This window comes from Wyeomyia smithii, chromosome 3 (assembly GCF_029784165.1).
Source record: "Wyeomyia smithii strain HCP4-BCI-WySm-NY-G18 chromosome 3, ASM2978416v1, whole genome shotgun sequence".
NCBI classification, from domain to species: domain Eukaryota; kingdom Metazoa; phylum Arthropoda; class Insecta; order Diptera; family Culicidae; genus Wyeomyia; species Wyeomyia smithii.
Window position 1 is genome coordinate 222004725 of NC_073696.1, and position 12210 is coordinate 222016934.

Below are 12210 nucleotides of genomic sequence, written 5' to 3' on the forward strand. Positions count from 1 at the left end.
ATGTATTAGACCACTAATACTGGGAAAACAATCACATTGTACCTCAGTTCACAAAAATGAAACTACCCAACAGCTAATAAACGAAAACACCTTATTAATTTCAAACGCTAAAAATCACACACTAGAATCCAATTGTGGAACCGATAATAGAACCATCACTAGCAATTTCATCATCAAGTTCGCGAACTGTACGGTTAAATTCAATAACCATAAATTTCATAATTCGGAAACCATGGTGGATACAGAAATCCTGCATGGAGCATTCCACAATATTTTGATCAATTGGACCATTCAAAACCAACCTAATATAAAGGAAATCCACGACACAGCCATCAACAATAGAAGGAAGTTAGACCACGTTTATTCGCAACAAAGTAGCCTTCGCTTCAATCTATGGACAACGTTTGGAGGAATATCTCTTTCGACAGCGATTTGCTTCAACAACAACAAATCGCAGCAACCCTGGCTGCGATGGAAGTTTAACAACAACAATAACAACAACAACAACGTGCTACGATTATTCGCACCCCGCGAGTTGTATCGAGAGCAAGTACAGTTGAAGCCACCTGTAATTCTTGCGTTAAATGCTTTGCCACGCCAACCAACCCGGCGCGATCATCAATAACAAAACCTTCCACTCTGCAGCAGAACTCAGCGTACTACCTATCGATGCGATAGCACCGAGAGTGCCGATTTAGCAGAATGGGCATAATGACCCTTGGACAGCTACGACGACGACGACGGCGACGACGACAATCGCGAGCAGTGTAACATTTTATAAGTAAAATAAATCATTATTGTTTTAACTCGTAAACGTAGTAGGTCGTCCTCACGTCAATCCGAACATTAATTGTTGCAATCTTATAACTGTTGTTTTAGGGAAATAAGCACTCTACAAAATAAGTATGATAAAATACATGGCACATGGGATTCAAAGACTAGAAGCCTCGTGTTCTTAGAGACAGGAACATAAATGTTTGTGTGCAGTTTTTGTCTAAACATTCAACAATATCAAAACCAAGCAGCAAGCAATGTTAGCTTGAAGCGTCACTCATGTAATTAAAATTTGAACTACTCAAGTCCAAGTCTTGATAGCCGTTATGCATTCCTAAACTTTGTTTGATATTTCTGGCTCGTGAAGTCCGATATTTTTGGGGGGTTTCTTCGATATGCTATAGGTAACCGGTTTTTCGGAATTAATCACTGAGTTTTTCAAAAAATACATCATGTACTAACTTCATATCCAAGGAAGAGTTCTCAAAATATTCTTCTCTACGAACTATGTTTAGATATTATCCTTCTACTTTGCTTTCTTGAGGAATTAGTGACAACGCCGCCCTAGCCCTAGTTTTGAACTACATAGCCATTACCAAAAGATGGTCAATAATCTCAGGATCAACATTCGAGAAGACATCGTTGATCTTAGAGGTAATTAGCCTTGATTCCAGTCCTTTCCAACCACTGTGCGTGGGCATTTTCTGTCATAATCTTCGCGATAGAGAATTAAATGAATGAAGTGGTTATCTATAAGGTAGTTTATTCGAATGAAGATGAAAGATGTTTTTAATCTTGCCAAGAGTAGAGAGAGCGAAATAAATAATACAAAGGGTGGTCAAAATGAGTAGGATAGGCAAAATTTTGATAAAATTTGAAATGATGTAGCTTTGCCAAATATTTCTCGATTTTATTAATTCAAACACCATTAAACTGGAAAACTTTTAAAGCTTAATTTTCTGACCGCAAATGTGGCCTAGGCATGTCAAACCTGCTAATTTTTGGATGGACTTGGTAATGGGTTACCCGATAAAAATGCTTATGTGAAAATGTATTTGGTAACAGAAGAAATTTTACATAATCTAGATCGACTGGGGCCAATTCAAAGGAAAAAACCCTGGTATCTTTAAGATTGTTATTTTACCGATAATAACTACACGATGGACCCAGGTTCAACTTTCGGTAGACTGCCGGTTGCACTCCGAATCTAGAAATACCGTAGAAGAGGAAAACTGAAAATTATTATGGCTGTAACTCTGATATAAGTTATCAGATCTCGGCTTTTCTTCGATATCATGGTATATTATTACGTTCTACATCAATTCATACAAAAACCCCAAAAGAGTGAAAAAATGGCACATGTACCACTTTTGCTCTCAACGGATCATATCAGTTCTTCATGTAGATTCGCGACTGTTGTCCCAAAAAATGGTGACTGATAGATAAAAATTTCTAACTTTCCAAATTGTCTCAAAATATTAAATATCAAAAAAGTACCTTATTTAAAAAGCTTATTTTTTTACTAAAATAAAAAACAAAAAAGTTATGAACGCTTGAGTATTTTGACATTTTCTTTCTGAATTTTTTTTTGAGTGTTTTTTTTTTCAGCTACACATAACAATGCCAAAATTTATCACTGAGAGCATGATTCCAATCCAACGCGCTGTTTTTTACCTAAATCGGTCATTTTTACATTGGCCCTGTTGAAATGTAATATGCGTAACTCACCGACGAACCCTGTTATCAAAAGGTTGTAAAAACCAGGAGCTGAGAGGTTGAGCAGAGACTGGTTTCGTTATTAAACAACTCTTTTGGGACAGCAGTCGCGAGTCTACATAAACAACTGATATCATAAAATGACTTCTTTATCAAAAAGAAACAACTGTGAAAAGTTTCAGTAAAATCGGAAATGGTCGGTCAGGATCGATTTGCGGAGTAGCATGGAATGACTCATGTAAGTCATAAGGCGACATCCATAAATTACGTAACGCAAAAAAAAAAAACAATTATGAGATCCCACCTTCCCATATATAACGATACGTAACTCCAATACCTACTTCCCTATAAAAATTACGTAACGCTGTAGAAGAATTGGCTTATTAAAAATACTCGTTTTCGGAGAGTCTCTGCAGAGTTTTTCTGTTACGTAACGCTGATTTTTCCTCCCTTCGTCCCCTATGTAACTTCCCCCTATGAGCATCACTTAATTTATGGATGCTACCTAAGACAAAAAATGTAATTAGATCGTAAAGTGTATGAGCAATTTGGAGCCTCCCAATCAACAAATAATCTCTATCTCTATCAACCCTACACCCTCTCTCCCACTCTCTTTCTCTCTCTCTCTCCCACTCTCTCTCTCTCTCTCTTACACACTCTCTTTCGCATTTTCTCTCTCACACACACGCTCTCTATCTCCCACATTCCCTCTTTCCCACTCGTTCTCTCTCTAATCCTTTTTCTCCCACGCCCTTTCTCTCTCTCCCACACCTCCTCTCTTCCCCACGCCCTCTTTTTCTTCCACACCCCTTCTCTTTCCAACACCCCTTATCTCTCACTCACGCCCTCTCTCTCTTTCTCCCACATCCTCCCATTCTACTACTCTCTCTTTCTCTTTCCCACAATCTCTATTTCTCACATTCTCTCTCTCTCTCTCTCTCTCTCTCTCTCTCTTCACATCCCCTCTTCCCCATATTATATCACTCTTTCACATTCTCTATCTCTATCACATTCTCATTCTTTCGCACTCCCTCTTTATTTCTTTCTTTTTCTCATTATCTCTATCTCTTTGTCTATCCTTCTTTTTATCTGCCTTTTTCTGTGTATTTTTCTGTGTCCTACATTTTTCTTATTTTTCATGTTTTTTCTTCTCTCTTTCTTTCTTTTTTCCTCATCATCTCTAGTCATAAGCCGTATTAGGCATAGCATGGCAATTGAGAACTATACACAACACAGTAACATGTATTCAGTAGAAACGTATTCTATTCTCAGTATTAACGATTATTCTAATCGCCGAATTTATAAGTTCTCATGAATTATAAATTATAAATAGATCATGTATTAAACAATCATAAAAAATGTTGAAAACATATCAAAGTGTTGTTTCTTAGAAGTTTTTATAATTAATATATCCACAACATCCTTTACATGGAGCCGTAAACTTTTTAGGCGCTATCGAAGCCTCCCCGATTTCCCCCTCTCCCTTTTTTATCTCTCTCTCTCTCTCTCTCTCTCTCTCCCTGGCTCCGTTTCTTGCTCTCATTCTTTTTCATGTTTTCTTATCTTTTCTACTTTTTTTCTCTTTCTTCTTTTGTTCTATTTGTATCATTCTTCTTATAATATCTTTTTTTTTTCTCTCTCTCTTCCTCACTGTCTTCACTGTCTTCATCTACTTTCTCTCCTTGGGTTTGTTCAAAACATTTCGCATTCAACGACGACTCTGATTTAATTCATATGCATTCGGTTCCTCGTTACTGGCATCAGCGTCAATAAACTCTGCTGCAACAAGGCTCGCTATTGGCTGTTTCGGTTACCGACGGTGATTAGGGATGCACGAGCTTTTGATTCGCACCGACTGGCGGAAGTAACCAGTGGTTTGCAGGCGCCTCGAAGATGATTGTTTGTCCGAGACCGAAAAATTGTTATCAAAATCCACATTAAAAATCCAGTAAGATGAACTCACGATCGGAAGCTAAAGTTGAACGTAAAGAGAGCAATTGAGGTAAAATCACACTTCTTGGTCAACAATACCCCGATAAACATAATTCTGGTCAAACAACTTTCTGGCCCAAGCATAAATTCAACAAAATTATAAAGGTTTTTTTTTTCTTTGTAGTACAATAAATATTTTTTTTGTTTTAACACTGAAATAATTTTCGTCTGCTTTTTATTGACTTATGTTATAAGCAATATCATGAAAATATCAGTGTGAATTTCTTGTAAATCCTTTACTTTCAATGAATACTGTTTTCCACTCATTTGAAAAATGTTATTACTTCCTGGAACGATTATCAGACTACAGCAACTATAATTTCGTATTTGCGATGATCTCAATTAGTGCTAGAGTACCTTCCTAGAACTCAATAATTGAAGACATACCAACGAATTAGTGCATCCCTTCCTGAGCGCTAGCCTGCCTGTATGTGAATCGCTTAACAAAGAAATTAACCGATGTACAACGCGAATATTAAGTAATACCCACCCGACTGAGGCCTAATTGATTGTTTACCAGGTAGTAATTCCACCGTGTTTGCAGTCAAGATTAGTCTATTTAGTAGTAATAACCGGCCTATTGAATCATTAGACATTACTGCCGGACTGGTTGAATTAGACACTATTAATTAATTATGAGCCAGTTTAGTACGTATAAAATGGGTTCTGCCACCTTGAACTTTCAACAAGTCAAAATGTCAAACATCTCAGATGTCAACCAAACAGATACTTTGAATCTGGGAGTGTCATCGTTACTTAACCTAGTTGGTAGGTTGAAGTTATGAAAATAACTCGAGAAAATATAATCAGTTTTTCTTTACTTTCAGTGCTACAGTACTTCGCGCATATTTATTCGAACTGCATTATTCGAAGCATCACGGAACGGCCACTTTTCGATGGCTTCACTAGTTTGTACCCCTTTATCTGGACCGACATCGAGGAGTCTACAGACGATTTCATTCTCACCAACATAGAAAATGGCTGTCAATCTTTCATACTGACCGAAAAATCGGCAATTTATTTTCTCGATCGATTCCAATTGTTGCACGACCGAGCTAATCAGCGGTTTGCGAACAAGTACGTCATTGTTCTATTAAATCAGCGAACGGAAAAATCACTTCTGGATCGTATCACTCAACATCATGCCGTTCTCGACATTCCAAGATTGCTTATTATATTCTCGCAATCCCACGATCGAATTGATTTGATGACAACTTCATACAACACCCGGGGATATAACCGGACTGTTTTAATTCTGGATAGTTTCATACCATCGCAAAAAAGGTTTCGGGAAGGAAATGATCTATTTCCCGATAAGATTCGCAACCTAAGTGGCATGCTGGTGCGTCTGGCGATCTTCAACTACTCTCCATATACTTTATGGAATATGATCCAACGAAATCAAACTTTTAACGCCCTTCATGACAGCAAACCAGTTTTGTACATTGACGGGACCGAGTCGAAAGTTTTCTTGGAGTTTTGTGCGAAATTCAACTGCAGCCTGGACATATCACTGGATGAAGCTGGCGAGTGGGGAGAGATATTCGATAACCGAACCGGAAATGGTATCATCGGGGCGGTCGTCGAGCGACGCGCTGATATTGGCGCTGGAGCCCTGTACTCGTGGTATCACGAGAATCAGTTTCTAACGCTGTCGAAGCCGATTTCGAGAACCGGTGTTACCTGCATCACGCCGAAGCCGAAGCTGCTGAGTAGCTGGATGACTCCGATCCTGCCGTTCTCAAGTAACCTGTGGATTGCAGTGCTAACAACGATCGCAGTTGTTAGTGTTGTATCGGGGTTAACCGAATATGTTGTGCAGAATATTTTGTTGCAAATCGTAAGTCGCCAAACCGAAGCTGGTGATCTATGATGTTATTTTTTTTCCTAATTTTAGAAACGTCCAGTGGATATCTGCAATTCTTTTATGATAATTGGCAGTATATTCATCCTTCAAACTGTTCTTCTAAGAATAAACCGTAGCCAGTTTGTTTCGCAGATTATTCTGATGGGTTCTCTACTGTTCGTCGGGCTTATAATCGGAAATACCTATAGCGGTGGATTATCCAGCATAATGACCATACCACGCTTCGAACCTCCGATAAACACCGTTCAGGATCTAACTGATAGTAACATCCACTGGGCGGCCACCCAAGATGCATGGATTTTCTCGATTCGGATGGCAACTCAACCGACCATTGTAAAATTGCTACAAAATTTCGAAACCCACCCGAAAGAGTTCCTGCATACACGAGCACTGAAGGGGGAACTTGCTTATAGCATCGAGCGATTGCCGTACGGCCATTTCTCTATAGGCGAGTACATTGATGAGGAATTATCTTCTAAATACCAGAACATGATAGAAGATATTTATTGGGAGTATTGTGTGGCTATGTCCACAAAGACGTGGCCCATGGTGCAACACCTGGATGAGCTGATTTTGGTAATTTTTCAGAGCGGTATACAGCGTTACTGGGAACAAAAGGTAAGCGAAATTTACGCATAACTTCCGCAAGATGTTTTGTTTTACTCATCTTCCTCCTAGGTTGTAAGTATCTATGAAAATTATAACATTCAACTATCCATCGGTACATCGCGTCACCGGGAAAGCGCTGGACCAGTAAAACTTCAACCGTCACATCTGTTGGGAGCGTTTCTGATGCTCGCCATAGGGTTGACAGGAAGTTTGGTGGCTTTTGTCCTAGAGTTGATATACGGAAACTGCTTGTTTAAATGTCTGACACACCCGAAATCTGGTACGACCACTATACACTGAATGTGTACCAATATATTATAACTGGTTTACAATCATTATCAAAAAAATTTTTAATACTTTGTAATGAGAAAATCTCTTTGAAAATAAAATTTGTCGAACGAAATATAGTGAAATTGTTCCCGGGTACAGTGCTTTTCTTTACAGTCCTTTGTTCCGGGTACTCATCGCTCCCTGAGTGAGTGACTGCCTTCCTAGCATGTAGTCAGCCTATACACCAGAGAGAGACGCCGAGACACTCACCGTTAAGGCAACTGTCAACATCAAAACGGGCGAGCTGTATAATTTTACATTGCCGTTATCCGTTTTGATGTTGACAGTTGCCTTAACGGTGAGTGTCTGGTCATTTCTCTGATATACAGATTCCCTACTAGCATGTATCCTGTACGCATGTCCAAAAAACGCCCTCCTCATTCCACTCTAAAGACGAAAGCTTTTGTGATTAGTCTTCAACGAGAAATCAGCGCGCATAGACTCCACCGTGGGGGACGGATGCGATTGCGATACGATTGGCAAATTATGACGCCATTTCATTAAACGGGTGAAAACATGGAATTGGATAAATAATCGTTAAAAATGTTTGTTGAACATTTTAAACTGATTATATTAATGCTTTTACTGGTATGTTAACCCATCCCCGGCGGGTGATGCCATATAGTATCACCTGACATTCAAGCTTTGATTCAAGTTCAACAATTATACTTGAAAATTTGCACGATGAAACTATTGAGTATAGTTAGATAACAGATTGATCTTCAATATGCAATACAGTTCGTATCAATTGCGCAATTGATGATATATATACGGACTTGAAAGCTGAATTTGACTCGCCAAACACTCAAGAATGAGTGTTTCCGAAAGCCTAGTTATATGGCTGCTAAAATACCTATGTGATAGAAGTCTGGATATAAAACTTGGTTCCTAAAAATCTCGACTCTGAAGATTTTTGTGGTCGTTGAATAATTATCCGACTGTCAAAAACTGCAAGATTTGTTAAATATTTTCAAGGATTGGTGTAAAAGAACCTGAAGATCATCAGCGCCAACAAATGTGCCGTTATTTCATTTCATCGTGGTAGCAACCCTTTAAAAAGCTACTTATACAATTGGATATAGACCTCTAACTCATGTCAACGAGATTAATGACCTTGGTGTACTACTTGACGAATTAGACTTTCGGGCCACATCGAGCCAACATTATCGATCGTACAAGTCATCGCCTGGAATTTCTGATTAAAGTATCAGAGGATTTCACAGATGTGCATTGTTTAAAATCATTATACTTTGTATTATTATTATAGTTGCAGCTAAAGTGATTCTTGGAGAAATTGACAAATGCCCCTGGAAGAGTTCAACGCAGATCATTGGACGAATGTTTATAACGCTGTTCCATTGTTCTGTGCTCGGGTATTTCGAACCAGTCACTAGAATCATCCGCAATTACGACAACACTGACACGCTTTTTGATTTTGGAAGTACGTCTCTACTCTACAAGTCGAATTTCGGAACCGATTCGGAACTCGACCTTCTGTTTAGTATACACAGACTTCGCAGCAAACTGTTTTAGTGTACAGGACAGTTGCGAGGTTAGCGCTACGATCGGCTGGTTTGTTAGGCTAGCATCGTACCTCAAGACCAGCGCCACGTAGCAATTCGTAAATATCTGAACTCGTGTGACTTAAAACCTTATTGTGGTCTTCCACCTCTATTCAGCTACTCCTATCCCAATTCCCACGAGGTGCCAACCAGGACACGAGTAACCTTAGCGGAGATAGGGTAACCAACCCCAAGTGGAAACTTTGGTCGTATTCTGACTGGGAAGGAGAGTCGTCCGTGGCTGTTCCCCATGTTAGGGGCGACGTACAACAGCATCGGACCCGGAGAGAGTGGCTGAATTTTGAAATGCGGTGCCCCATTAGCTATACCTAAGACGGCAGCCCGTCGCGAGACTAGGTATTGCAGTCCTAGTAAGATAGCATACCGATTATAAATACTGCAAACAGTCCAGTTGGTTAGGGCTTCAAATGGTGATTTGATAACCTGGAAGGAGCGACCGACTCAGCTTCGGTCCTCACAAGTTCCTATCTCACGCCTCCATGAGTCACATGCTCACGATAGCCTGCCAGCTGAAACATGGACACAGCTGGTTGGCGTAGCCTGGGAATTGTTGTCAATCCGGCAATAGCTAAGTGAGAAGGTGCGACGCGACCATTGGTGCGCTAACCATATTCCGGAGGTAGAGGAAATGCTTCGCCAACCAGAGCGTCTGTTCATTAAGATGGTGCGGCTCAAAACAGCGTCTATTCTCCATGTTGGGGGCGGCTGCTGGACTTCCTGGTGTCAACGTGGGACAGTGCTGACACGATGGTCCTCCGGAGAGACAGAGAATTGGTGCAGCCCTTACAAGCCAGCCATAAAAATCGTCAGTACAGGAAGCAAGCAATGTAAATTCGGACCGGAACAATCGGCATAGACCCAGGCAACAAAAACGGACTAACGATTGGAAACTCTGATCATGGAACTGCAAGTCCCTAAATTTTTTGGAAACACGAGCGGGGTACAGCTTTTATTGTGAAGTGGGAAATGTAGGAGCGCGTGATTGGGTGGTGACCAATCGACAACAGAATGTGCAAGTTGAGAATTAGAGGCCGTTTCTTCAACGTGAGCATAATTAACGTGCACAGCCCTCACCTAGGAAGTAAAGATGACGATAAGGACACCTTCCACGCGCAGCTTGAGCGTGCATACGATAGCTGCCCAAAACATGACGTCAAAATCGTTATCGTAGATCTCAACGCTCAGGTATGCCGGGAGGAGGAATTTAGACCGGTTATTCGAAAGTTTAGCGCTCACTGACTAACGAACGAAAACGGCCTTCGACTAATTAATTTGCCGCCTCAAGAACATGGCCATACGTAATACCTACTTCCAGCATACCCAATCCATATCGGTACACCTGGAGATCACCACAACAGACCGAATCACAAATCATTCACGTTTTGATTGATGGAAGGCACTTCTCGGATATTATCAACGTCCGAACCTATCGTGGCGCAAACGTCGATTCTGACCACTATCTTCTGATGGTCAAAATGCGCCAAAGACTTTGGATTGTCAACAACAACCGCTACCGTCGCCCGCCACGGTATGACCTGGAACGACTCAAGTTTCCCGAAGTCGTTATTGAATACGTGCAAAGCCTTGAGGCAGCACTGCCGGAGCTCATCGAAGCCCCTCTAGAGGACTGCTGGAGTAATGTAAAAGCAGCCATTAACAGCGCGGCGGAAGGTGCTGATGTGTCCCTAGTTTATAGCTAGTTTCCCATGTTTATAGCTGACTTGAAAGCCACCAGCTTTCTGCTATTTTCAAGATACCCATAATGATTATAGCAAATAGATTTCCGGTAAGCACGAGTTGTGATCTCGTTCTCTTTTCCTATCGACCACCAACGAGAACAGACGTGTCTGACATTATACCAATATAATTCTATAGTTAGTAATAAAGTAATAAGTTAATGATTACAAGCGAGCTTTTATTTCTCCGGTAACAACAGTACAGGTGCCATAGGGTTCGTCGAGAAGAATCGACGTGACGGCTGGTTCGACGAGAAGTGTCAGACGATTCTAGACGAGAAGAATTCAGCGCGGACATTGATGCTGCAGCAAGGGACACGTCAAAACGTCATGCGATATAAACTGAAGCGAAGACAGCAGTCCCATCTGATCCAGGACAAAAAGCGCCGCCTGGAAGAGAGAGAGTGTGAGGAAATGGAGCAGCTAAGTTTTACAAGAAACTGAACGCATCCCGCGCCGGCTTTGTGCCGCGAGCCGAAAAGTGTCGGGATAAGGATGAAGGAATCTTGACGGATGAACGTGAGGTGATCGACAGGTGGAAGCAGCACTACAATAAACACCTGAATGGTGCAGAGGCAGAGGACCAAGACGGCAGGAGGAACGACTTTGTCAGCACAGCGGATGAGGGAGACATTCCGACCCCTACGATAGGTAAAGTTAAGAATGCCATCAAACAGCTCAAGAACAACAAATCAGCTGGAAAAGATGGCATCGCAACGGAGCTTATCAAACTGAGCTCGGATAGGTTGGCTTCCTGGCTGCACCAGCTGATAGTCAGGATCTGGGATACAGAACAGCTACCGGAGGAGTGGAAGGAGCGAGTAATATACCCGATATACAATAAGGGCGACAAGTTAGAATGTGAGAACTATCGAGCGATCACGATTCTCAGCGCAGCCTACTGCTCTTCCAGATCGTCTTTCACAATTTCCCGCCGCTTGCAGGGCGGTTTGTTGGAAGTTATCAAGCCGGTTTTGTTGGTGAGCGATCGACAACGGACCAAATCTTCACGCTGCGGCAGATCCTCCAAAAGTGTCGCGAATACCAAGTCTCCACGCACCACCTATTCATCGAGTTCCGCCTACGATACTATCGACCGTGTAGAGCTATGGGAATATCATGGACGAAAATGGTTTCGCTGCGAAACTAACAAGACTGATTAAGGCCACGATGAATGGTGTACAGTGCTGTGTGAAGATTTCGGGTGCGTTATCAAGCCCGTTTGAAACACGCAAGGGACTTCGACAAGGCGACGGTTCTTCCTGCCTCCAGTTTAACATTGCGCTTGAAAGTATGATGAAACGTTCTGCCTTTAACATGCGGGGCACGATCTCCAATAAATCCAGCCAGTTCATCTGCTTCGCTGACGACGTGGACCTTGTCGGAAGGACGTTTGAAGGCGGTTGCTGAACAGTACACCAAACTGAAACGTGAAGCAGAAAACGTTTGATTGAAAGTGATCTGATAACAGGAGGAACCGAGCGCGATAGCGCTCGCATAGGCAGTAGCGTAATAATTGACGAAGACGAGTTCGGGGTGGTTGACGAATTTGTGTACCTCGGAACTTTGGTAACGTCAGACAACAACTGCAGCAAAGAATTTC

At 41.5% G+C, this 12210-nt stretch overlaps 1 protein-coding gene across 1 annotated transcript; it reads left to right on the top strand.

Moving 5' to 3' along the window:
- Window positions 1-5144: 5144 nt before the first annotated feature.
- Window positions 5145-10571, top strand: LOC129729082 (uncharacterized). Its single transcript, XM_055687562.1, has 6 exons — window positions 5145-5250; window positions 5310-6322; window positions 6380-6967; window positions 7028-7238; window positions 9950-10094; window positions 10187-10571. The coding sequence occupies exons 1-6, from the start codon at window positions 5178-5180 to the stop codon at window positions 10569-10571; spliced, it is 2415 nt and encodes an 804-aa protein (XP_055543537.1). The 5' UTR covers window positions 5145-5177.
- The last annotated feature ends 1639 nt before the right edge of the window (window positions 10572-12210 follow it).

Coding starts and splice junctions, on each gene's coding strand:
- LOC129729082 (XM_055687562.1), top strand. CDS start 5,178: ATGTCAAACATCTCAGATGTCAACCAAACAGATACTTTGAATCTGGGA. Junction 6,323..6,379: donor AGAATATTTTGTTGCAAATC/GTAAGTCGCCAA, acceptor TCCTAATTTTAG/AAACGTCCAGTGGATATCTG. Junction 10,095..10,186: donor TTTAGACCGGTTATTCGAAA/GTTTAGCGCTCA, acceptor ACCTACTTCCAG/CATACCCAATCCATATCGGT.